This window comes from Plodia interpunctella, chromosome 16 (genome assembly GCF_027563975.2).
Source record: "Plodia interpunctella isolate USDA-ARS_2022_Savannah chromosome 16, ilPloInte3.2, whole genome shotgun sequence".
Taxonomy (NCBI): Eukaryota; Metazoa; Arthropoda; class Insecta; order Lepidoptera; family Pyralidae; genus Plodia; species Plodia interpunctella.
Genome location: NC_071309.1, coordinates 5,638,080 through 5,664,737, shown reverse-complemented (window position 1 = coordinate 5,664,737; position 26,658 = coordinate 5,638,080). Strand labels below are relative to the sequence as shown.

The 26,658-nt window shown below is 35.6% G+C and overlaps 4 protein-coding genes across 4 annotated transcripts in view; 3 read left to right on the top strand and 1 right to left on the bottom strand.

Annotated features, from left to right (window-relative positions):
• Positions 1-8,102, top strand: part of LOC128676307 (uncharacterized) — a 39,318-nt gene extending 31,216 nt beyond the window's left edge. The window contains exons 19-26 of the mRNA XM_053756344.2: positions 166-357; positions 984-1,093; positions 1,543-1,708; positions 2,295-2,434; positions 5,084-5,208; positions 5,688-5,822; positions 5,959-6,046; positions 6,283-8,102. Of these exons, the coding sequence (XP_053612319.1) occupies positions 166-357; positions 984-1,093; positions 1,543-1,708; positions 2,295-2,434; positions 5,084-5,208; positions 5,688-5,822; positions 5,959-6,046; positions 6,283-6,552 (1,226 nt within the window). The 3' untranslated portion in view covers positions 6,553-8,102. The remainder of the gene's footprint in view (positions 1-165; positions 358-983; positions 1,094-1,542; positions 1,709-2,294; positions 2,435-5,083; positions 5,209-5,687; positions 5,823-5,958; positions 6,047-6,282) is intronic.
• A 283-nt stretch (positions 8,103-8,385) lies between these two features.
• On the bottom strand, positions 8,386-10,579 carry LOC128676306 (PIH1 domain-containing protein 1-like). The gene is made up of 5 exons (XM_053756342.2): positions 10,282-10,579; positions 9,768-9,849; positions 8,923-9,488; positions 8,602-8,745; positions 8,386-8,501 (listed from the first exon to the last, which is right to left on the bottom strand). The coding sequence occupies exons 1-5, from the start codon at positions 10,351-10,353 to the stop codon at positions 8,469-8,471; spliced, it is 897 nt and encodes a 298-aa protein (XP_053612317.1). The 5' UTR covers positions 10,354-10,579; the 3' UTR covers positions 8,386-8,468.
• Positions 10,580-11,042: 463 nt separating this feature from the next.
• Eaf (ELL-associated factor) lies at positions 11,043-19,031 on the top strand. Its single transcript, XM_053756792.2, has 9 exons — positions 11,043-11,240; positions 12,213-12,344; positions 12,848-12,940; positions 13,396-13,534; positions 13,981-14,105; positions 14,603-14,714; positions 15,196-15,409; positions 15,763-15,889; positions 16,392-19,031. The coding sequence occupies exons 2-9, from the start codon at positions 12,230-12,232 to the stop codon at positions 16,469-16,471; spliced, it is 1,005 nt and encodes a 334-aa protein (XP_053612767.1). The 5' UTR covers positions 11,043-11,240; positions 12,213-12,229; the 3' UTR covers positions 16,472-19,031.
• A 717-nt stretch (positions 19,032-19,748) lies between these two features.
• Positions 19,749-24,698, top strand: LOC128676731 (uncharacterized). Its single transcript, XM_053757027.2, has 9 exons — positions 19,749-20,137; positions 20,412-20,558; positions 20,817-20,969; positions 21,280-21,442; positions 21,987-22,222; positions 22,779-22,896; positions 23,361-23,554; positions 23,867-23,996; positions 24,294-24,698. Exons 1-9 carry the CDS (start codon positions 20,009-20,011, stop codon positions 24,656-24,658), a joined length of 1,635 nt encoding a protein of 544 aa, XP_053613002.1. The 5' UTR covers positions 19,749-20,008; the 3' UTR covers positions 24,659-24,698.
• The last annotated feature ends 1,960 nt before the right edge of the window (positions 24,699-26,658 follow it).

Here is a 26,658-nt window from a genome sequence, read left to right as displayed (position 1 = left end):
AAATAAAAAATGTTTTGGCTCCTGTTAGTTCCATAAAGACCCTATGATTATTTTTATTTCATATCTCCTATGTATGTACATAGTCCACTTACAGTTTTATTACATGTGTAGATATAGATTGTATTTCCCACCTAAACAATGATATAACAATAGTATCGTGAACAGGGGAGGTAGACTGCGAGCGCTGGCAGCCGCTGTGCGCGTCGCTGCAGGCGGGCGCGTGGGGCGCGCTGAAGGCGGGCGGCGCGTACCAGCGCGCTGAGGGCTCCGTCGCCGACTTCCTGCCACACGCCGTCCGCGCCACCAATCTACACACACTATCTGCGTCAGACCTCTATAGGATATTAACTGGAGAATGTAAGTCATAATACCAAAAAAAAAGCTTTTGGACTCAAGTAACGCACACCTTCACTCGCGTCAGCCTGCAATCCTCGTTTCTAAAGACTAAAATATATGTATAAGAAAATAGCAAATTTATATCAAGATTTAAATCGACAAGTTTTAGACGAGGCGTGGTCTTAGCCCATCAAGTTACTGGCCACTAAAGAATTTTCTTTTCTTTTAAGTCTCATATCATTGCTCCAAGATCCAATGATCCAAGATTGCTATAGGCTATATTTTATTTCAAAATTACGACGGGAGCGCAGCCCCGTATAACGTTTAGTCTAGTCATGTCGGCACTTCCGCCAAAATTTATGACATCATCGTGTTATGGACGTTCATTGTCATAATTTCTTACAGAGGGCGAAGAGCTGGTTTGCATTGCACTTCTCACCATCGAATCGACTGGATGGTGAGATGTAAATGGCAAAGTCGCACTACGCACACAAGTTAATATGAAGTGTGACAAGTTAGGGTTGGTGTGCGGTAGAAACCGGGAATACGCTCAGATGAGAAAGCTAGAGTAAATACAAGTTATATCTTCTGCAAGCCAATAATGCAGGTTAGCAATCAGCTTTAAAATTTAGTAAAAATGATTTCAGATGTCGGCACTTGGGTGTTAGTGGTGGTACCGCATCAGCTTCCTTGGACTCACGTAGCACACACCTTCACTCGCGTCAGCCTGCAATTCCTCGATTCCAAAGACATTAATGTATGTATAATAAAGTAGTAGATTTATATCAAGATGTAAATCTACAGGTTTTAGACGACGCGTGCTCTTAGCCCATCAAGTTACTAGCCACTAAAGATTTTTCTTTTTAAGTATCATTTCATTGCTCCAAGATCCAATGATCCAAGATTGCTATAGGCATAGGCATTGTATAGGCATATATTTTATCTCAAAATTCCGACGGGAGCTAAGCCCCGGGTAACATCTAGTTAGAAACTAAATAATAGTAAATCTAACAATGTATTTATTTTTATTTACTTATCTAATTAGGAGTTTAAAACAAAAAATATTTATCGCGTGTTGTCACTGACCAGAATAAAATACACATTGCTTTCGGGCGAAAACATAATTATCTAGTTTACAGTATTACATAAGTAGTACATAAATTATTAATATAAGAAAGATACATGTTAATACGTATATCTTTATAGTTCGGAATGATGTCGTGCACACCAGCTACAGAAAACGTTTGCCGGGAAGTGGCTACGAACGACATCGTTATATTGATGCAGACAGGAAAGAGACGGCACGAGTATAGCGGACAAATAGATGACGACGCACTCGTGGAGTTCATTCAAATTGTTCTTCACAGTGAAGGTAAGTTAATTCGCCAAGTTTGAGTATTGAACATTATCTTTATATTTAATTTTTAAAGCACCAAAAATTAAATACACGTTATGCTTTAAAAGTTTAGCAGTTGAACCCATCATAGACTACAAGCCTACTACTGTTGAAACCAAAAAAAGTAGTGCAATAAATAAATAAATAAAGCAACCGGAGAAGCCGTGAGTGCAAGCTCCCAGTGGCCGGCGTAGCATGGGCTATTCACGCCCGAAGCGGAAGCATACATTTTTGAAATGAAAACTCTTTTTGTGATGGGTAAAAAATGTAGGACACGTGACCTGAGGGCAAAGCGTGGGTTTGCATTTCACTTCCCACTATCGAATCGATTCGAAGTGAGACGCAGCGAACCAATGACATTGCGGTGTGGTTGTCGTTGCGTCACAATGGTACACTGTGATTGGTTAGCTGCGTCTCACTGCGAGTCGACTCGATGTTAGATGTAAATTGCTTAGTCGCACTACGCATACTCATCGGAAATTCGTAACGTCAAAAATGCACAACGTTAACATTCAAGTTCTCACTTCTGCCGGCATTCCGGAGTAACCCGTTTATTTTGCAGTTATAGAGTTGGACACAAATTCAGTTCTGGAGGTGTTGGACCCGGCCAGCAGGCAGCACAGCTGGCTGGTGGCGTTCCTGCCTCCGCACTGCCGACAGTGCTCCGCCCTAAAGCACCAGTACACGAGGGTGGGGCACAAGGTAACCCACACATTTAATATATTATACTTTCTTATCGAGTTTGTTATTGAAGTCAGATTTTGTTGAAGTCGCATGGAGGCATCTGGCGTGACTTTTGCGACTACCTACCGACATCTAGTGGCAAGTAGTCGCATACATACTGCTTAGTGAGTTCTTGACAATTTAGTCGACCAGCATGCAGGTTTTCTCGCGATGTTTTCCTTCTCCAGGAACAAGTGGAAGTCTATGAATACTACTATATATGAATATATTATTAATGAGTGTGGCGTGTCGTTCCGCTCTAAAATACGACCACTCCATATCCTCGCGTGGACGTCGCACGACGGGCGATGGGACAAGTAAGAAGTAGGGGTTTACATCTTTCTAAATATCGGACAGACACGGACAACGAACTGATCCTCCAAAAAGGCTTACCTAAGGGTTTACCTTTTGAGTGATTTCGAAGCCAGAGCGAATGTACTAGTAAAGTCAAAAGCACTGCAAGTTAACCTGTATGGATCTCTATGCAGTGGCAATAGCGGCGAATTTGCAATAATTTTGAGTAGCTTGATGTGCTGTTGACTGTACCAATTTGTTCAACGTTGGAGTTATATGCTAGGGTATGAGTGGGTACAGGTGGATGAAATAATTACATTTTGATGATTAAATACAAAATTATATGCCGGATAATCTTATAAAACTATGTTTTCGATATTGTAAGTAAACCGCAAATATACCATACCTTTTTTAGGTACATTTTTCCCTTTCACCATTTAAACACACATTGAGGGTGGAAACTTACTGCCATTGAGAGCATTTTACATTATACCGACATTGAGATCAAGTTAGCGGACTATGTTAGCTAACTGTCAACTCTCGTCTAGTCAATGCAAAGTATGTCTATTTAAAACGCTCTAAAAGCTCATTTTTAATGAACATAATATTTCCGTGTGGGAGCGGCGCGGTAGAAGTAGTTTAGAACTTGTAGGATGCATTGGCAATAAATTAAGTTATTGAGATAAAATGTAAATAGGCTTTACAGATTCGAATTCTTATCCCATTGGCCCACCGGTCGGCCCACCAGCTTGCCCACCGGTCGGCCCACCAGTTGACTTTACGTAGCTTTGTATTTTAGTGGTAAATTCTTGATAATACGATTGACTCACTAATATCTTACGTGCCCTTTCCAGCCTATATATTAATCTTAAAACGTCCCTTATATCAACATTGAGTCGTAATATTTTGTCGTAGATTTTCAAATGGACATGAAAGTTTGTAAACGCTTTGCGGTATTTGTAAGTGGTTCCGTATAAAATTCTTTGTTGCCTCTTCAAATTTCTTAACAAAGCGAAATTGTAGCCTATTTGATATTTGACGTGACTATTGTATTTTTTTCTTAACATTTGAGAGTAGGGGAGTTTATATCTTATACGGTAAACAAAATGTGCCATCATGTTCAACAATCGCTTTTTTCTATTCGTGATAATTATTTCATCAGAAGAGTCAAAGTAATATTCTCTTAGAATATTTGATGAGTTTTGTGAGACTTTACCATTACCTCTAATGCTATCAAACCTTCGAGTAATAATGGAGGTGTCGTCGTACCCCTCAGTGAATTTGGGAACAGAACTTACGTTCTCCTTGAAGTAGCTCTCTATATCTCTATAACGCTTTCTCATTTTTAACCTTTCTATGAATTTGTCCTTTTTTCTTTGCCGCACTGAAAGCGAAGGTGTAACTCTATAGCGTTCAGTAGTTGGTTTTGTTTGTGATGTTTTGACCTTCTTCCATTCCATTTCTACAGCGGTCTCATTAAAATCATAGAGTTGTTGGCGATGTACATGTTCGACACCATCGTAGTTAAATCTCCTTAGTTTTAGTAAAACGCTGTCATTTATAAACTCCGTCTTGAGTAGTTTATCGACGGCGAGCTCGAGGTCATATAAATTACATGAATTTATCAAAACTGCAAAGTTTAAAAATTATTAAAAACAATTTCCATTGATTTTTTAAATATTATATCTCTTTATTTATATATCAACTTACGTGTGACAATTATTGATAACAATAATTGCATCATCATTAACACGTACCATAGTACATGTGTGTGTAGTAACCAAGCAACTTGATAAATAACAATATTTAATTGCACATTTATGATTTAATCGATAAAACACTTTATGAAGTATTTTCATTGCATATTACTGTTTTTTAAAACAAATTAAAATCTTTCGTGTATGTAATACACCAGACTGTTTTATTAAATCTGACACCACTGTTGCAGGTTTAACAAATTTCATCGAATTTGATCCAGTAGATTTTCCGTGCTTGAGTAACAGATATCCTCACACACTTCTAATTTTATAATAATACTTAAATTGTAATATGAATAGGATCAAAATGTCTCTCTCTCTTTCATCAGATACTGCTTCAGGTCAATATTCGCGGCTGTGACTCCACGAAGCGCGGGGTCCGCTTAAAAAATGAACCGTACAATTTTGAACATTCACCCGTGGTTCTGCAACAACACTCTTTGGGAATGCTATTGTTGTTTCTTAGTTCTAAAGTTTTATATTCCTTAGTCGCCTCGTACAGCATCCACACGAGGATATATTAGGATTACTAGTACTAGATTAGGATAAGAATGTATATATGTTTCGTTATTTCTAGCTTCGACCGTTGGAGTTTGTTCGCGTGGGAGTGCTTGAATGCAAGGATGCAGTCACAGGAATATGTTCAAATATACGAACTCCCACAGCGAGGTTGTATCCCTTAGCATCAGGCCAGCACTATACGTAAGTATTTTGTGTAATACAAATTTTCAATTTCAATTTCATCAACCTTCAATTTAATACTGTAAACGCGAAAGTAAGTTAATTTATTTGTTTGTTTCACGTTTTATCGACTAAACCAAACATCTTAAAATTTTTTAAAAGACATTTAAACGTACGGAGAAGGACATAGACTACATTTAATTCCGGGAAAAAGTACTGTTGCCGTGGGAAATTCACTTGGGCGCAGCCGCGGGTAAATGCTAATAGTCCATATTTTTGAGATATCTATTTCACATGTTATTTCATTGATGATTCAATATTTCAATTCTAAATTTAAAAAAAGTGGAGAATAAATGAAAACAAAGCAATTATGACGACCTGCAAATGTTGGCGCCCTGAATACCTCTACGCTGCCTGCATATTAATAAATGCGTATTAATATGCAAGTATTCAGGGCTGGTAGGTATATACTGCGTATTATAATCAAACATAATTTACAGAATCAGTCTGCAGCAGCTATCCGAAGCGCCTTATATTTGGGAATGGGCCTTAGGGCTTATAGACGAATCGGTTCAAAAGTTGTCGTGGCAAACCTTCACCAAACGCGTTATCTCCGAAGATCTCAATATTAACAGGTATTTCAATCAACCATGTATATATATATAATATTTATTACTATATTCGTAGTAGTAATGATACTATATTAATAGGTATCCAAAAAACTCGAAAAGAGCTAAAAGATTTTTAAATGATATACTTTTTTGATTGCAGCCATAAGAAACCTTGGCTGGTGTACTTTCACTCTCCGCGTTGTTATAGATGTTACGAAATGTACGCGGACTTCGCAATGGCCGGAATTGTAAGTTTCAAGATCAATGTTTTTACAAGACTGCTCAAAAAAAAACTTTGTGCATTACAAACTATTTTATAAATCATAGATTACATAGTTTGTAATATGCTGAGATTTATTTATATTATTTATACATTGTGTACCATATTTTAGTAAAAGCAATTTAAGTACCACAAAAACAAAAAATTGTGCCGCGATTGATTGCTTCATTTGTTATACAATTGTATCAAATATTTCATTTACAGTTCCTGAATAACGCAGTGGAACTAGGCAGAGTGAATTGCGTATCGGAGCGCAGTTTGTGCCAACACGAGCAAATCTCTAGTTACCCAACCCTACGTCTTTACACTCCTCGTCAGCGGCGCGCCTTCAGCAGTGTCGTCAATATCAAACTCGACGATTACAACCGAATCTTGAAGCAAATTAAAGCGCATCTTGCAAACGATGATGACGTCGCTGGCTTAGATATTGGCGTCAGAAGTCAAGGCTTTCACGTGAAACATGATGAATTCTAAGGCCAATGTAATGTTTAGAGACAGCTACTTTGGTCAGTCGCTGTCTGTAGACTTCTGACCGCCCACAGTTTAATAATATTCATACAGTTGTTCGATGGCATTGCTAAATGCGAAACAGTCGCCAGCGTTGACAATGCATGTAGTGTTGTCACAAAATATCAAAGACGTGATAATGTATCTGTGTTAATTAATTTTATTTGAAAGCCATATATTTAAGAACTTTATATTGGTGTTGGGAGCGGCCGTGCATTTATTTATTTAGTAACATTTAACTTTAGAGATGTATAATGAAATTTGTAAAATAGGTTAACCGCGCGGAACCATAAGTCCAATTCTCAATCCACTGAAAAAATGTGTTATACACGTTCATAATATAATTATACATGTTGCTGATGTAGCTATTATTATTAATAATTTGCTGGCATTATGAATGAGGAAATAAAACAAAAACGATTGAGTTGACAAATGACGAACAAATTTTATCAGAGAGAATCTCATGAATTACATGCTCGAGGCTAAAGATTAAATTATTGCAATGCTTGATTTAGATGATAATTTGTATACTCCTAAGAAAATTATTTTTGACAAGGAAAATAAAATGTTATTTATGGCAAGGAAAATAAAATGCTGCGTACGCGCACGCGCGGGATTTTTTTCTGTCACTGCAGAAATCTGCAGGTATTTCTATCACACGGAATATTTGCGAATGAGACAGAGCGGTGTGTATAGCGCGTCTCTATTTATTTAATTAACGGAGTTCCTAGCGTGCGGGGGTATAAAATCTCGAAAGACTTGTGCGAGAAGAATCTTTAAATAATTTTTATTTTCTTTTTAGTGTATTTTAAATAATAAAGTTATTAAAGACATTAATTAAATAATTATCATATTAATTTCATTAACATAAGGTCTATTGTGATAATTATTGTTATATATCTATGTATTTATTGACGTATATAGACAGTGTAGGTACTAAAAATATATAATAACAGAAATTGTAATAATATAATCAAAAAAGCTTAATAGAACCCAAAACTTAGCCTTCCACTAATAAAGTGCCTTATTTATACGTCTGATACAATATTACTCATTAATGAGTCATTTTAATCCATGGAATCAATAGGTACTAGTTGTACGGAGTACCTACTAATTCCATGTTTTAATCATATGGATGGTGGTCAACATACGATCAATGCATGATGCAATTATAGTCGGTATTATTATTAATATAATCGGCAACTTCCTCCGATTTGAAAAAAATCTGAATCATGGATTAAAGTGGGCATAAAATTAGAAAAAGATCCATCAATGTATCTTCAAGATGAATTTTAGTGGACGTAAGGTTTTTTAATTATTGAGATGCTAGAATTCGAAATGCCGTACCTAATGAAAAAGGATCACCTTAGTCTGTGCCTATCCACGACAAAGACGTGTAATGAATGGAAATTAGATTTCTGTAAAATAGTAATATTATTTATGTACATTGTTCTTGAGTAAACCTAGCGTTTGTTACCTGTGACACGATTCACACATTAAATAAATATTGAAAAGAATCTGAAGTTTTATTATTGAGATTCAAGGTATTCTGAAGGTGCATTTACACTTAAGGGTGATTTACACCAAACAAGTGACTGTTCATTCTGTAAATCCTTATGCTTGAATTATGGAATTAGCCATGGTTTAGTGTGTTACCTGCTCAAGCTTTATTTGGAAATTACATACCGTTTATCTCTACAAACTAGCGCCACCTCACAATTTTATACAACAAATTATGCCACACTAGATAAAGAATTTTCTTTCATGCTCAGCAGTTGTATGCAATATAAATAAACCATATTACTCTATTAGTTACATTTATTATGAAATAAGTATTAAGTAATGTATGACAGGCATATAATTAGTGTATGACAGGCATATAATTAGTGTATGACGGGCATTTTCACGTACAGCATCTGAAATAAAAATATCCACTTTAGCAGGTCAAGACTTATAACAGCAAGGTTAATCATTTAATCAAAAAAATTACTGAATTTGTTTGTGAAGTTAACTTACATTGTCATTCCTATTTAATTGAGCGTCTATTACATCTTGGTCAACGCTACAAGGTAGGAAGAAGTCCACAATTTGAAACTGTCCCTTTGCATCCAAAACCAACCGGTCCTCACCTACATCCAAGTTCAAATCTTTCAAGTCAATCTGCAAATGTTGAAAAAACTAAACAAGTGTATAATTCACATACATCAATGTAAACTAATGAAATAATGTCTGATCTATAGTTCTTTTTGATTTTAAATGTTCCAATATATGAATTTATATATAAAAAACACCATACAATTAAATAATAGGACCCTTGCTATAGAAATTAAAACTTACTGAAGAGGGAATTTTAAATTCGGCCAAAAGATATTCAATTTCACCAGTTGGTGGCTCCCTGCGAAGTCTATAAACTATTTCCTTTTTCACAAGGTTACTTTCATTTGTGGACTGAATTTCTTCTATAAGAGGAGGTCTTGTTTTCTCCTCAACATTCTTGATATCCCTAATCTGTATTCTGTGAGATTGCAATGTACCAATTGATTTTCTGTTCTTCAATATAGTATATTTTTGCATATCTAATTCAAATTGATATTTATCTTGCAAGCCTTCAAAAACAACAGTCAGGAAAAATGTTTGAAATAAATCATCCTTTTCTACTTTCTTAAAAAACTCAGGATTTATGGCTACATCATAGACAGTAGCTGGAGCTCCAGATTTATCCTCTTCAGATCTGCCTTCCCCAATGCTCATGGGAACTCTGTAGCTGGACGGATCCTCAGAACTTAGGATCTGCATCAATTCATTATTAGTAATATCTCTAGGACAGGGAATAGCATCTGTTAAACATATATTCACAAAGAGTTTCTTGTTATCAGGCTTTGTAAATGTCTTGACACACATTCCTGGAACACATATAATTGTGTTAGATTTTGTGCTATAAATATTAATTTGTCGAAATTGATAAATTTCTACTTATTTGAAATGTTAGGTGAAAATATTTTTTAATGTAAATTTCAACAGTTGGGCTTCTGATATGATCTGTATGAGTTAAATGACTACTAGTTACATTTTACTATATTACAGTTTTACTATATACAGTTCAGTTACTGTAATTAGGTTGCCTGGTGCAAGAAATATATGGTTATGGGTTTAAATGTGTAATTGATTAAGTCATTACTAACCTGGACGTGGAGTTACAAGTTTTGATGGAACAGTATCCACAGAAGCTAACAGTTTATTTATCTCCTCCTCCATAGCGGTCTCCTACAGAACACAAAACATGCTTCTAAGAATTTTTATTATGATTGATACAAAATTCTATTATCAACTATTCTAAAAGTAATGATTAGTTTTGACAATTGTGTGGTGCTTCACCACCAATGTAATTGTCTTCAAAATGTACATTTTAAAAAATTGCAATAGTTATAATTTAAACAACAAAAGTTCAAAAGGTACATTTTAAAAAATTGCAATAGTTATAATTTCAACAACAAAAGTGGACTTAATCCCCTTCTCTTCATTCTTTTGGACAATAAATTTATGTGCATAAATTTTAGTGAAGTATCGCCAGGTCTATACCATAGTCTAGGGCCCTTACCTCCAATAAAATATTATTTTTAGATATACAACATTGACATATGTAAGGAAATAAATTCTAGTCTTTAATCCAAAAAAGTAGGTAGGTATACAAATTACCTTCACAATTCTCATATTTTTCTCCATAATACTTGGGTCGACGTCTAGAGAGATAGAATTCTTTTTCGTCATTTTTGTTTGTTTCTATGGTTACTGTAACCAGGTAGGTAATGATTTTCTTTCACAAACGCGGGAATCTCCTTTCGTTTAGGTTTGAATGATTTATTGTGAAAACCAAAGAACTATGTACAAATAAATAAGTCAAAAAAGAAAAAGGTATGTACAATTCTTTGGAAAGATGACTTGATTGATTATCTTAGTACTTATTATTTTGTTGTATTTTGTTGTTTACGTCAATGTCAAGGCATGGATTAGTGTCAAGTAAACAAATCGTCTGACATTGACATGCAAGAAACTTAAAGCATAGATTTAAGATTTTACGATCTGCTTCATTCAAATTACCTAGTACTAAACAAAGTACTGCTATTCCATTCGTTAAAAAGTATAACAATACGGTGAGTTCGCGTTATATAACTATGTATAAGAAAGAGAGGCGGCTACCGATAAAAGAGATAGTAATATATATCTCTTGTATTAGTTCTTGGCAGTAGGTATTACCTTTAGCTTCTAGCTAATCTCACACAAAGCAGATGGCTGGATAATAATAGATATAGGTTAGGAAGGCAAAATGTTTATTGGGAGTGCAGTGCGGTGAGTGGTGGCAGTGACGGCCATTATTGGCAGTTGGTAGGTCAGTGCATGGTGCAGTGGCATGGCAGTCTTGTTGATGACAGCTTGACAACAAATGTCATATCAATCAAACGTCATATTCTTGAGAGACTAGAAGAGAGAGAATATAAAAATCTAGGTCGTAAAAATTGACCAATTTAAAATATAATTTAAGTTTATTAATTTGCAACGGTTTACAATAAGCAATTAGATTATATTTAGAATGGTTTGAAATATTCAGCAAACTTATTCGACACATAACCTCGGTTTCTACATTGAAATCTTGAACGGTTTGTAAAATTTTGCTTGTCCTAAGAATACTTTGCCATATTTTATGCTGTAATACTTGTTGCTATGAGTATTTTTTATCTTGTTGTCGAGATAATGAAAGCAACGATCGAATTTAGAAGCTTCGACTAAAGTATCTTATTTTATTCCGTTTTAATAGCGATTATTTTTTCTCATATAACTAGCTTATCACTTCATGAATGTTCTTACACTTTGCATACGTAATATACATTATTTGCATTATACATAGTATGTATGTCCTTTAAACGTTTATAAACATGGTATTTTATTACACTACATGTATGGGTTTTAATACTTTCACTACCAATTTATTAAAATATATATTTTTATGCTATTATTATAAATTAATAAAAATAATAAATAATGTAAATTTGTGTGTGGTAATAGTAAAAAGTAGAATGATGAAAATTATAAGTAAAACACTTGAGTTTGTAATTCAAAATAACCCAATTTATATGCATATTTTTACAGTAAACCATCTATTATAATACCTAAATCATCTAATTAGACTTATACTAATTCTTCCTCTTATCACTGTGAAAATAGGAAGTGATCTATTTAAATACATATTAATTTCAACAAAATTGTCATTTATTTATTCTAGACCAAATGTTACAATCCTATTTTACTTTTTCTTTGTAATCATTAATTTGAAAGTAAAATATCTGATATTGCTTATGATGCTCACAGGATCCTTATGATGATGAGTCTCACAGGGACAATAATAATATGATGGACAGATATGCTGTGATTATTTCTGTGAATGTTCTGATTTTACTCTCACCTAGACATACTTTTCATACACTGTTTTTTTTTCCATGAAAATAGTATTATTCAAGTTATACTGTCCAGTTTTTATTTGTCATAAAAACAATAAAACTAAAAAATACAATAAAACTTTAAAATCAATTTGCTCCTAATTTTTATTGTTGAACCATGTATATTTGTTCTAGGTAACAGTTGCCATCACATGTATGGCAAAACCAAGATGGCAGACAACTTTACCTCCAACTATGGCGTGAGAGAGTTGACTTTGGGAGCCAGCTTTACTAACAATAAAGCATCACAGTATCACACTATCAAATGTAAGTAGAATATTTGTATACAACTTTCAGTGTTGTGTGTTGTTTGTGCTTGTGTTCTGAAAACATTTTTAGTTTTCTGCTAATCATGTCGTGTGTATAGGAAGTGGATGCTCTCCGCTAACACACATTAAATAAACTGAATTGTCATAGCTCTAGAATTTGTCACATTTATGATGCTGTCATAATTATTTCACATGTCTGTTTCTGACTTTTAAGTTTTATAATCCTATTATTAAAATCGGCTAAGTGATTTAAACATTCATGTTGAGGTGGTTATGGTTTAGAGATCAAAAGGCTTGGATCATAGCATAATCATGCCACATGCGTTTGTATACCACTAATACACAAGTCAGATGACTCATGTATATTAGTATTAATAGACCACAACATTGTTTCAGGAAGCCATATTTCATTAAAAAGTAGTCAAAAGTTTTAAATTAATTATTACAATTGCCTTGTCTGTGTGTCAACCTGTTACTGCATAATGTGCAATTGCATTTCAGATGATTTCAAACCAGCTTCAGTTGATGTTAACAAAATGGCGACAGTGGACGTTGGTAGTAATAATCAAGTGACTGTAACTGTACCACATCTGGGTAAGATGTTATATTAAAAATATGTTGATATTATAGTTGAAAATTGATTTTGGGCAGGGCTTCCATTTGAAAATATTGTTTGCCATCTGTACAGATTTTATGTATACTTATGGAGAGTTGGTACATATTAATTCTATGGCCATTTGTCTACTAGTCAGACAGAATGGGATATTAGGTATTTTGAGTTATTTTTTGTGCACAATATAATCATTTAAAATGAAACCAGATATAATGTAGTGTTGACTTAATTTTGATTTTGAAAATAAAACAAAAATATAATCAATTTCATCATAATCAACTATCATTCATTACTGGAGTTATATATTTTAATTTTTAAATTGTATGGCTCCATATTAAGATATTTGGTAATGTCAAGGTTGAGAAAGAAGTAACATGAAAAACACTTGTGTTTCAATAGACCAGACCTAACACCAGTATATTTTATTTTTTTGCAGATGGAGCAGGAGTACCCCAAACAGTTTTCAAGGGAAGTCAAAGGCCATACACAAAGGAATGTGTGTTAATCATAGACAAAATTACTGGAGAGATGACACTCGAAAAGTTGTCTAGTAATATACAAGTAAAAAAGACAAGGTAAGTAATTTTAGTTCCAAATCCTGCAGGAAACTGTCATGCCACTTCGACAAACTGGACTGACCAAGAGCTTGTACAGATTGGAACAAGTACCTACCTTTATATGTTCTGGGATGTAAGAGCCTTGAGTTATGTAGATAGATACTACAAATGCATTTGGATGAGAGAGATATTTTGTCTTCAATTCATTAATATTACTAATCATGAAACTAAAATATTAGCTATTTATCTATACATTAAAACTTTACAGGAGTTAAGAGCTTAACAGACAAGAAATTACAGAATGAGGAGCATAATTTATTCTGTCGTTTAATTAACCATATATTATTATTCTATTTAGTTTTGCTCATTGCAAGTGAATGTACATTTTTCTGAGATCTTCAAGTCTAATTGAATTATACTGTAACGAAAGTATTAGGATGAAGGTTTTATTAATTCTGTTACAGACAGGAATCAGCGATCAAACCGCGGCCGCTTACGCCGGTGACCGCGGACTTCACCAACACTACTCAAAGGTCCACCTCACGCACCAGGGTCACCACCAACCGGAGATCAAATCCTAATTCCGCCGGTTTGGATTTTCATATTATTATTAATATAACATATATTATTTTGCTTTGCCATGTTTATATACGGTTGTTGATGTGCGAAAAGATTCTATGACATATAGGTAGATAAAATAAATACCAAGTGACTGTATCCACATTCGGCTAAACTATATAAGATCTAGCGTTTTGGGTTTTAGCAACCAGTTTTTCAAAAATATTTTAAAAACACAGCTACTTGTCAAATAATAGATAATGTATGTACTCTACTCTAGCTGTGAAACAATATTTTTTTATAGTATAATGGGCAAACAATCTAGCAGGGTGTTTTTGGTGAAACTCATCTGCATCATATATGTATACGATGCGCTAGTTTGAAAACACGAATTATAATTACAGGATAGGTTAGCAAGGGTGTTAGCAAAGACCCTAGCTTAAAAAGTAGGCAACGCGCGTGTTACACCCCTGTTACCATTTACCATCAGGTAAAAAAGAAAGGATTTTAAGGTGAACATATTTTCAGGTCCGGCAGGTAGCGGTCAGAATCAAGGTCGCTTCAACGGAAACGTACAAAAGCCTGCACAGAACATGGTGCGGTCGCCGCCCAGAGTCAAGACGTCGCCGCCGCAAGCGCCGTGAGTGTTCATTCTAATTCATAATTCTTTATTTAACTTAGCATATATACATCACTTATTAACGTCAATAATATTTCAAATGTGTCTTTCATTAGTTATTTTTGTGTTTCCATTCTCTCCTTATCTCTTTCGATTATTAAATAATATATTTTTCGCCGTTAGTTATATGATTGTTCGTAATAGCTTTATTGCACGAAATATACTTGTATTTTGGGATACTAAATCAAAGGTATAATATTTTTTAGTAAACAAACTTCGTTTTTTCTTACAGGTTATATTGTGTATACAATCTTGACTATGCTTTTTATTATTTTACAGCAGAATAATTAAGGAAATTACTTTTGTGGGTAATAAAAGTTTTACTCTAAAATTCATAGATTTGAAAAAGTCTTAATAATTATTTCTACATACTACTACACCGTTAACATGTTAGGACTCGTAAGAAAAAAATGGGCTTTACAAGTACAACATGCGTTTTCAGTTGGTCGAGTGGCGGCAACAGCACATTGGCGTCGCTCCCTATGATTGATCTAGACGACCCCACGCCTTCTCAAGCGGCCGCGCCGCAACACAACGGCTACCGACCCGAGCGGAACGAGCGGCCGGAGAAGATAGAGCGACAGGAGAGAGAGAGACAACCATATCAGCAGGAAATTAGGAATAATGTCAACGCTCTCATACCACCTCCTGTGACGGTAAGTCTTTAGTAGTAGAAATCCGAAGATTTTTTCGGCATGTCAAGCTATGCCGCTCCCGCCTGGCCCTGGCAGAAGGGGCACACCTAAGAAGTGCTGGCTTGATGTCGTCAAGGATTATATAAGTGACAATGGTGGGACAACTAGGGATGCCGACGACCATGCTAAGTAGAAGTAGGAAAGGGGAACCTGGACTTTGACGCTTCACGGCTGAGGAAGTAGCCGTGAGGAAGTAAAAAAAATCGAAATTATCTGATTACTTTCAATCGAGATTACTTGTAATCTTGATTGAAAGTAATCAGATTACAATTATTAATCAGATTACAAGTGTAAACGATTACGTCTAATTCCAGCAACAAATGCCGGCGTCGCAGGAGGACAGCTCGTCGTCGTCGTCGAGCGACAGCGACAGCAACAGCGGCAGCGACAGCGACAGCGACGACGACAGCGCACAGCATCCCGCGCACAAGCAACCCAATGGTAATGTGTTCATGTTCTTTATTTTACAACCAGAGATGGGTTTCCGTCCAGTATTTACCCAATTTTTTACCAAACAGCCGGGCGCAAACCTTTGAGTTGGATTTACTTTTTTGTAAGTAAGTGGTCTCTGCGATACAACCGATGTGTTTTATCCCAGAAACTCAAATACATCATAATAAGTGTCGCTACACTATTGACGAACTCGGACACGGACTCTCGAAGCGAATGCGTGAACATTGCTTAATTTGTATGAGCTTTTATTTACCGCAATGAAAAACCAGCAATGTATATCGAATCCACCAAAGTTCGGCGAAATGTATCGCGATAATGTATGAATTATCAAATGTGTTATTTTTAATCGTTGGTCAGATTTTATTTAAATCACTTAAAGGGGAATTGATAAAATCAATGACCCGCGGTCAAACATACTACTAGCGGAGATTGGCAACAGCCAATTTTTTATCAAAGTTACAAACTACTAGCGTTATGTATTTGCTTGCAGGCGTGCCGAACCCCCTGCTGCCGCGCGACGTGCTCAACGACGATCTCTGCCTGTCGGAGTCCGGCAGCGACTCAGACTGACCTCACGACAAACTTATTTATTCTGTGTTCGGCTGCGCTCGGATCTGTTCGGGCTGGGGTCTCCTGTCTCGCGGCCGCCCGAGCGAAAACAGTGTCATATCCAGGGTACAATATTTCTATGCCTCATTTCTATACCTCATTTGTAAAACATTTACTACCCTAAATAGGGTTCCGTCTGAACAGTTCAAAGAACATCAGTTAGATAAAAAGAAATTTGATTAATTTTAGTATTTAACGAGCGTAACTTTCACGCCGTGTTAGAATTTCGCGTTGGCGAATCTTAGCTTTGTACTCATAGACATATGAAGCACAAAATCGTCGAGCGAAATATTGCGGAGATACTGCAAGTTTTTAATGTAAACTCAGTACAATTTTGGTTCTTACAATTTATTTAAATAAAGTAAATTTTTCTGAAAAAAAAATTGAACATGCCTTAAAGCGAAATGCAGGTCGCATTTCTTTACATTATATTCTAATTCTAAGGAGTTATTTTTTTAATCTGGCTAGCTGTATGTTCTTTGTGAAAAAATGTTATCATGACTTGAATATATTTTATATCATAAACTAAAAAGCGAGATTCCAGCCCGAAAATGAAATGCCTTTCTAATCTTTTTACACAATGAATGTATTTTATTATATAGATTGTAAGATCACAGACGTCTTGACGTAGGTGATTTTGGGAAAGCTAATTTGGCGTCATTGATCTTAGTGCTAGATGTACATTATACGTAATAGCGGAAATTATATTATATTTTCATAGATGTTTCCAGAATTCCGCATTCAAATGCATTAAAAATGTGATGCCAATGAAGTCATTATTTCTTGATGACGTCTCAGGTGGAAATAACGCTTTTCTAAAATTACCTAAGTCTAAGATCTAAAATAAATCGTAAGTGTACTTTTTGTAACGGCAGTTGTGTTTTTATATTTTATTTTAGTTTTAAGTCTTGTTATGTTCGTAGTAAGTTGCGAGCGTATCCAAAATACTTTGAGCTCCTTCCCTGACTATATGTTATCTCAATATTCAATCAAGCATAGAAAGTAAAGCACGCTTCCATCTCATTAAATGAAATTGTTCCGTGCACTCAGATTAATATATCTTGAACTTCAAGAACACAAAAACATTGCGCCATTCCATGTAACTATACCAACTATACTTTCATTTTTCTTAATTTCTACTCATCATTCGTTATGTTCCTTACCTTATCTAATTATCTGGGATCGGCGCAATGTGTCTGCTTAACTTCTACTGTATGTACTTTGTTATAAGTCTTGTGTTTACGGAATGGTTAAAAGCTCAAAGTAATATTGCACTGTTCGTTGAAATATAACCTGGAAATATGTAGAAGGCGTATAATACAAAATTAGACCATTTGGCTAACGTTTCAATCGCTTCATAATATTATTATTTTGTCATCAATTATCGCGAGGTTCCCGTTTGGTAACAATCAAACAGTTTTGTCTTGTCTGAGGCGACCAACTTTCTGGTAACTGGATGCGGGATTTTTTGTGGATGGGAGGGTATTATGGGGTGAATGCGAAGCGAAGTATGAAGTTTTGGTAGTATACCTACCATAATTACATAAAAACAAAGATTAAATAAAATGTATTTTGCACTTGTCGCTTAAAAAAAAAAACAAAGCGATCACAAGCAAACCGCTTGCAAGTGCATTCACACAATGCGTGTAGATAGATGCTGCGCTCTTGTTTGTGTGCGTGTTGGGTGTAATATATATAAGTCTGTGGGTGTAATCACAGACCATTTGGTGTATGTATTGTGTGTGGTTATTTAGTAGCTTGCATAAATAGGCATGGTACGTCAATGCATTGAATGAATAGGCATGCGGGACATGCGGGACGCTTCCAACGTTTTGTGGGACTATTTACTAATTCGAAAAAAAGCTATATTGCGGCATTACGAGACGGTTCCGCAAAATACGGGACAGTTGGTCGCCTTAGTCTTGTCAGAAATATTCAAGTAATTTGCTTCGAAATTTCTGGATGTTATATTTCTACGAATTCGTCGTCCACTCGGAAACGCTTAATTGTTTGTAATATACTCCTATTTTAATTAAAACGTACCGAGGGCCTGTACACGTGGCCTTTAATATGTAATGTACCGTTAATGTGAAGTAAGATGTATGTATAAATGTGTTTCACATGAGTTATTGATTTATGTTTGCCTCAACCACCCTATGCATTTAATTTAACAAATAACTAAAAATTAAAGACCATTCGTAAACATAATTTGTACCAATCAAAATGTTGCTATGGGATATAATGTTATTTTTATTAAAATTCAGAATTAGTCTCGCTAAGTCGAGCTGAGCAGTTGTGTATAACCTTCTAATCAGTAACGTTTACCTAACATTACGAAGCTAAAATATTACGCCCAAAATTAAATGCCAGAGATTTGACTCGACCGAATATTTTGTTAAAACCTTCATAGAGAAATTGAGGCTAAACACACTCGCTTGTACATTGATATCATAAGTGTAAATACCCTGATGTATAATTATTATATTATTTTTAACGAAATAAAATATCATTTTATCAATAATTTGGCTTTTATTTAATTTATTAGAAAAGTCAATAGGGTAGTTTGACAAGGTCAGAAAATTGAAAAAAATATATATGTTCTAGATAAAATAGATTGATAAATCAAATGACTAACTAACAATGCTGCTGGATCATCATACTTACAGAGAAGTTGGTTGGAAAGTCCATTTAAAAAAATAACCCTTACATATTATTAAACAAAGTCCTCTGCCTCGTCTGTCTGTCTGTTCGCGATAAACTCAGAAAATCAGTGTCCCTGTCCTTATACTATTTATGAGGTAGTAGAATGTTCTACATTGCAGTCGTCGGAACAGCTATAGCCCGTTGAGTCAGTCGCTTGGTGGCCACGGGTCGTTGCAACACGACTCGGACGGCTCTAAAAGTCCGAGGTATAAAATGTATTTGAACGTTTAATAGTTATAAGTATAATAAAACGTGAAAGTTTAAAATTATTGACTTTTGTTTTATTTTTCCTTAGTATTTTCCACGTGAAAAAAAAGAAAGAATAGCCATTTCGCCACAGATATATATAAGAACATTACATTTGTTCTTATATCTGTGCATTACGCACGCGAGGTTTTTAATGGTATGGCGAAAATAAGCATCAGTTAGGTTAAGGTCAAGGTATGTCCTGCGAAGAAATTAAAAAGTAATAATGTCAACTGCGGCATTGACAGTTTATTGACATATGACGACTGACATTTGTGTTTAGTTTACTACTTTGGGTAATGCGAGTGAGTGTATAGCTTTTCATCACAATAAAAAACTTGCTTCTTTTATCAACATTTTGATCCCAATTCCGTTGTCTTCTCTATTATCATAATTGGCTAAGTTTGGTACTATTATCATAGTTAATTTTCGAATACCATCTGTTAAAATTAAGCTAAGATTAAAATACTACTTCTGAGTGTTTTGCTACATAATTTTTTTATGATGAGTGTCTAGGAAAGTTAATTTCATCGGAGTGACAGAAGAGTTATGTCTAATTCATCATCAAATAGCAAGAATCACAACAAAAAGTCGAGCAGTTCACGTGACAGAAACAAATCTGTAGCTTCAGAGTCTGGAGGCTCCAGTCAGTGTGATACACCACCACTTATAGAGAAGGTAAAATCTGTTAATTTTTCACAGTCTCCAACGTTCTTTGATAAGATCATATGAAACGAATAGCATGCATAATGCATGCCGTGTCACCATGGAAGGAGCCTTCATGGAGCATGCACTAAAACATGTACATACATGCCTGATGCACCCAGGGCAACAGTTCGCGAGGATGGCACGTTTGTAACGCAGACCTAATTATATTAGCAGACATAATTAACTTTACTTAAATACCTTAAGAAATTTAGTTAAGTTATATAAAAGATTAAAAAATTCACAGGATGGAGGTTCATCCCAAGGCAGATATGCTGGGGTTGGTCCAGAGTCAATTTTGTGTATGGCGGAACAAGTGGGTGCTGAAATCAATCCAGAGGCAGCTTCCAGTCTTGCAGAAGATGTCAGCTACAAGCTACGGCAAACTATAAGTGTAAGTTTAACTCACATTTCATAAAGAAATAGTACATACAATAAAAAGTACATAGATAATTGCATAACACTAAAGCCGTTGAATCAATGATGTTTCAAAGATAATGTTTTTGTTTAAAATAGTCTTCTAATTTTTTACAGTAGTACCTGTTTATTACATTTGAATAAAAGGTTCTGCTAGTAGTGCTACTATGAAAATGAAAAATACAAACTTGTTTTATGCACAATAATATACAAATTAACTGTTTATAATTTTCAGGCAATAGCATTACAAAGTGAAATGCTAAAGAAGTCCCGTTTAGATTCCTGGGATGTGAACTCCAGTCTGACGTTATCTGACACCAGTCCCGTTATAGGAACCACTACCTCACAATATGCTGTCGTTGGGGAAGACAAAATTTGCTTCCAATTAGTAAGTGTAAAAATATTCCACTATAGAACCATTCTGGGCTCTCTCTCATCCAGAACCATTTTAGACTGCATGAACAGATTGAAATGTCCCAGACTCCTAGGAACTTGAGCTTGAGCCTTGACCTCAATGCAAGTTATTTAGTCCTATATTGTAATTATGACTCATTGTTCCTGTATTACAATTATGACTCATAGTTGGCAAATAAATGTTTGAATCTTTGAATCCTAGAAGTCCTAAAAGTTTCAAAAGCAAGTTTTCCTAAGTTCCCTGACAGTGTAGCAGCAAGTCTTAACCACAGCTTTATTTCCAGGAAAACTTAATAAATGTGACTGAGCTGGCGCTAAAGAATCAAACCTACTCATACTATACACTGCCAACATTTACATTGGAATGGATTACTGATGATAAGAGTCTGAGTAATAATAACAACATCAGTGCCCGTTTGCAGAACTACTACACCAGAGTAGCCAGAGGTATCACTTCTCTACATACATATTAATATTTATTTCTCTACAACATAAAAGTAATGGTGGTTGCATGGTTGGATTAGCTAGAGGAACAAAAAGTTCTCTGGATGACCCAAAGGTTGACTTTTAGACAATGCTTATATGCATATCACTAACGGCCCATCCTGGCTTCACTCGGATAAACACATAATAAATTATACACCTAAACCTTCCTCAAGAAGCACTCTAACTATCGGTGAAAACTGCATGAAAATCGATGCAGTAAGTTTATCGCGAACGAACTGACAAACAGACGCGGCAGAGAACTTTGTTTCAATCATGAAAGATCCTTACGTATTTATGTAAGGATAATACAGGCAGCCTTAGGCACGGCTCACTTCAAGTCCGTACACGGCTGTACAGAAATAAATTGACGAGTTATAATGGTCGACAGAAGCCTAAATGACATTTGACGCGCATCACGCAAATACTACCGATTGAGATTTGATGCGGTTTTCCTTATGAAGCTAGTTATTTTCTTTCGAAACGATAATTTTTTGTATATTTCCAGCAATCCTGAATCTCAAAAGAAAGCCCAAAGAGATTGCCGTGGAGGACCTGACCACGAACACACGGATTGGTCCAATATTTCCTAATCTGTTCAATCTTGCTGTGTTGGTCCTCAATGATGACAATTTGAATGCCCTGAATGTTCCCAACAAGAAGCCACTGCAAGCCAATGTTCTGGATATGGTCGACGCTCTCTGCTCCAACCCATGTAGTTTGGACACCAATATACAGCAACAGGTAGATGCTTGTACTTATACTTTAGGTAGGTAGTGTAAGAGATAGGGCGCCGCCCCATTGCTCCGCCACCCATCCACTCATCGTTATTTTAGGGTCTGTCGACGTATCAACACTGTTCAGCGACGCATGTAAATGTCAAAACCTATGTACCTCAGAGCACAGCGGAGCAATATGGCCGGGCCCTTTGAAGCTGTAGCCTTTTTTAGTGTTTTTCATAAATCCAATATCAATCTTCATATCATCATCATCATCATTTGATTTAATAACTAGGTTCTAGGAAAGCCAGGCAGCATTTATTCATTTATAAAACAAAATCCCCTACCGCGACTGTCTATCTGTCTGTTCGCGTAAAATGGGAATTACTCCACCCACAAGAACATGGCACACATCTCAAATTAATTTAAATATCGAATGTTCCTAAAAATGTGTTTGGTGGACTTTGGGCTTTGACGATCAATGGCTGAGGGAAACGCTCAGATTAGAGAGTTAATAAAAACAAGGGGTCTAAAATTCTTAATGTATATTCCTTTTATTCATTTTCAATTTTTGTTTTCAGTTTCAGAGACTTTTCCCAGTAATGGTGTCGAATATACTTGGCAATGGATCACTTGCAGAAAAAATGGTTGCCATATTGACGAAAATTACGAGAACATGGCCCCCTTTCATATCAATAGGTAAGTTAAGTAACAAAGAGGAAATAGTCAGGTAGAGAAAAGATTAGGAGACCGAGATGCTGTGAACCTCTCTCTCTAATCTGAGCATTTTCCCGGCTATATATCCTCAGTCGTAAAGCGTCGAAGCCCATGGACCGCTTTCTTCTCCACTTCGAACGGTCTTCGGGATCCTTATTAGTAAGACCATTGGCACGGATATACTTCTTAACATTAAGTCAACACTTCAGGGTTTGCCCTTACTGCCAAGCCCTTGAAAAGTAGCCAATTCAGCAAGATCTCAGACAACAAAAGCTTGTGTCAAAAATGTGTTAATAAGCTTTTGTACGTTGAGTTGTTCAAATAAGTCATCCATCCATTCACTCACTCATTCATTCACTCAATCATTCGTTTATTCATTTACATGTAATTTTTGCGAAATACTTGTTTGTGATTTCTTGCATTTTTACCTATCCATATTGTTCCAGGTAAAGGTATCCTATTCGATTACCTGTCCCAAGGCACAAAGGAGCGGCTGACGGCGCCCATGATCAAATGCGTGTTGGCGCTGGGGCGCCAGGCGTTGGTGGAATGTCTGGGAGAGCATTTGGAGCACATAGACCAGTGTATTCATATGCCGCGGCGGAATCACTTGCAGTGCGATTTGAGGGAGAGTATATTGGTAAGATAATATTTAAAACTAGCTGTTTTCCCGCGCATCTGCCCGTGAATTTCCGACGGGAGTAGTTATTTAGGCAGGGACGGGAGTAGTTGGAATGAAAGATACCCTATGTCCTTCTCTGTACTTCAAACGACATGTGTGCAAATTTTCAAGTAGATAAAGCGTGAAATCAGACAAACAAACAAACTTACTTTCGCATTTATATATTAGTAAGAATATATGGTACAACGTCCACAAGAGGCGTCCACGTATTCTAGGCCGTGAAGGAAATAGTTGTAATTGGATTTGTTTAATAATTTTTATTTATTTCAGGATGCATCAACATGTTTGCTGAGATCGGAACCGACTACCTACCTGGAGGACTACGTAATGACTGACTACACCCTATACGAAATGCTAGGCGATTCGATACTGCCACGTCGGAAATTGTACCTCGGAACAGGTATTATGACTGGGTATTTTTTATAGCTAAGTAGGTAAATAGACACTGCCCCATATAGACAGGAAGTCCAGCTCGTGTCCAGATTTTTAATTTAAAATTTCGTTATAAAGAATGTTTTACATGTACATGAAAAGAACATGAAAAGAAGAACTGCGGTTGAGCGTTAACCATTATTCAATTGTCAACCCCATCACTTAGGGTGGAGGAACTAAATTACTCCTGTAAATTGAATAAATGCTTGATATTCTTGTACATGTAAATGTCATAGTTATTTAAATTATTTCTTTTTTATAACAGATAATCGTCAAAGCGAAGACACAGTTCACGAAAAGACGCCAGACGAAGAGAATTCCTACACGCCACGGCCATTTATACGGCGGTCCAAAGTCAGGCTCATACCCGCTAGTAGCTCTCACAGAAATCGATTACACCGAGACACAGTATTCGAACCAACAAGATTCAGCGATAAGACCAAAACTATTAGGATTAAAGTAAAAAATTGTAGATGTTTGGATGTCCCGAACAAAATGGAAAGACCTCATGTACCTTTTGCGTGTCGCGCAACAAATGTAGTCGTAGCAAGTGGACTGTTAAATAGATTTAGGTATAGATTAAGAAGTAAAACGAATGCGTTTCCAATGTTTCGCACGTTTCTCTTGTAATCATTTACGTGTAAGTGAATTATATGTTTTTTATAATTTGTATTATTCTTTATTTCGAAGCGCTTTAGAGGGTGCGGTAGTGGTGCGGTATGACCCGCGGCTCACCCACGAACATCAGTCTAAAACAGCGGCTCTCAAAGTGTGCTCCATAGCATGTGTTGGGGTTCCGCGAAAATATTTATGATATTGTAATAGTACTTAACAGTTCTGAAAACCCGTTGAAGAAATAAAATGTATATGGTTTCATCAATTAATAATTATGCACAGTAATTATTGAAAACCAAAAAATATAAAATTTAATAAAAGTATAATATCTAATAATATCAGCCAATATATAAGTAAACATAAAACAAGTTTTAATTTTACAAATTTTAATTTAGGGCTTCGTCAAAACTAACAGACTTTATAGAACATAAAAAATCGTAGGAAATAATATGGAAAATCGAATACAAATAGAGATACAGATCGAGATACAAATAGAGATACAGATCTACATAAAAATAACTACATAACTATTCTCATCTTCCACGATTGCGACCAGTTTTATTTATAATTCAATCAGTCTGTGAATAAACTTATCAAGCTTTATGGCCTACACTCCGAAATAAACACTGGTATAAAAATATCAGACAAATTGAATATTTATGACTGATGAAACGTTTTTGTGTTAAAAATTTGACACCTTGTGATTGAAGACGATATTGTGCGGTCGAGCGTGGGACTGACCCCGAGACAGGGTTGTCAGACTTAAACATATTTTAAAGCAAAGTCCTTTACCGCGTCTGTTTGTCTATTTGCGTTAAACTCAAAAACTACTGCTCGGGTTTTCATACGTTTTTCATCAATAGATAAGTTTGATTAGGTACTGGGGACGGTTTAGGTGTAGGTGGTATATTTTTTGGTTTTTACGGATTAGGTCACTTGTCTATAGTAAAAAGACCAAGTGAAACGCGATAAGGTACGAACTGTATAATATTTACGATCACTTCAGACATTCGACGACGAATCGTTGCAATACCTACCAAATAGAATGATCAAGATTGGTAAACAGCCAGTATTGACAACCAAGAGGAGACAATCCTCGATTTATTTTCTACTCTTTAAAGACAGACTGTATGTACATTTTCTTCTTATTACCCGGAAGTGACGAAATACTTAAAATTTGGTACTTAATTGTTTCATTTAGGACGAAAACGTACCTACTTACCATCCTTAGGTACAGAGATTGAACAAAGAGAAAATATCCCATTGTTGACATACAGACTACAATTGTTCGTAAAGTAATGCCCCACAGACCACATACTGCATAATTTATTGAAATTCCTCACGACATGTAGTGTACAGTCGAGCGATGCGCAACATTTATGCGCTCGCCATGACACCACACCTCATCACAATGTGAGCGAATTCTTACGAAGAGGGACTAGGTATACAGAATTTAGAATTAGAACTTGTCATTGGGCATAGAAATATCAATTTATTTCCTTTATTTTATTTATTAAACTTTATTGCATAACATAAAAGTTAATAATAGGTGGACTTAATGCCATAAGGCTCTGTCAGTCAAAAGTTGTGACCAAACAGAAAAAGTCAAAAGGGGTGATCCTTTATAAATAATAGTTATTATAAACACAAGTAAAATGTATCTTTTTACTAGTACATTGCATATTGTAATATATTTTTCTTTTATCCGTGATTGTAAACAATGTATTAGAGCTTTCGCCAACAAGGTTGCCTGCCTACACAAGCAAGCCACATGCTAACACACCAGCGAATACAACATTGTTGATCTGTCGCCTTGATCGAAATCGATCGAACATCATCATCATCACTTTTCATAAAAAGTCTGCCACTTATGATTAAGTAGGCAGACAGGCAGTCATCTTCAAGTATTATGTCCCCATTCCCACTAAGGAAGGAATAAAGCCATTGCATAAGGAAGGCCAGTGTCAACCATGCAGTGTAACAACAACCTTAAAGTTTCTTTAAAATTTCATTAA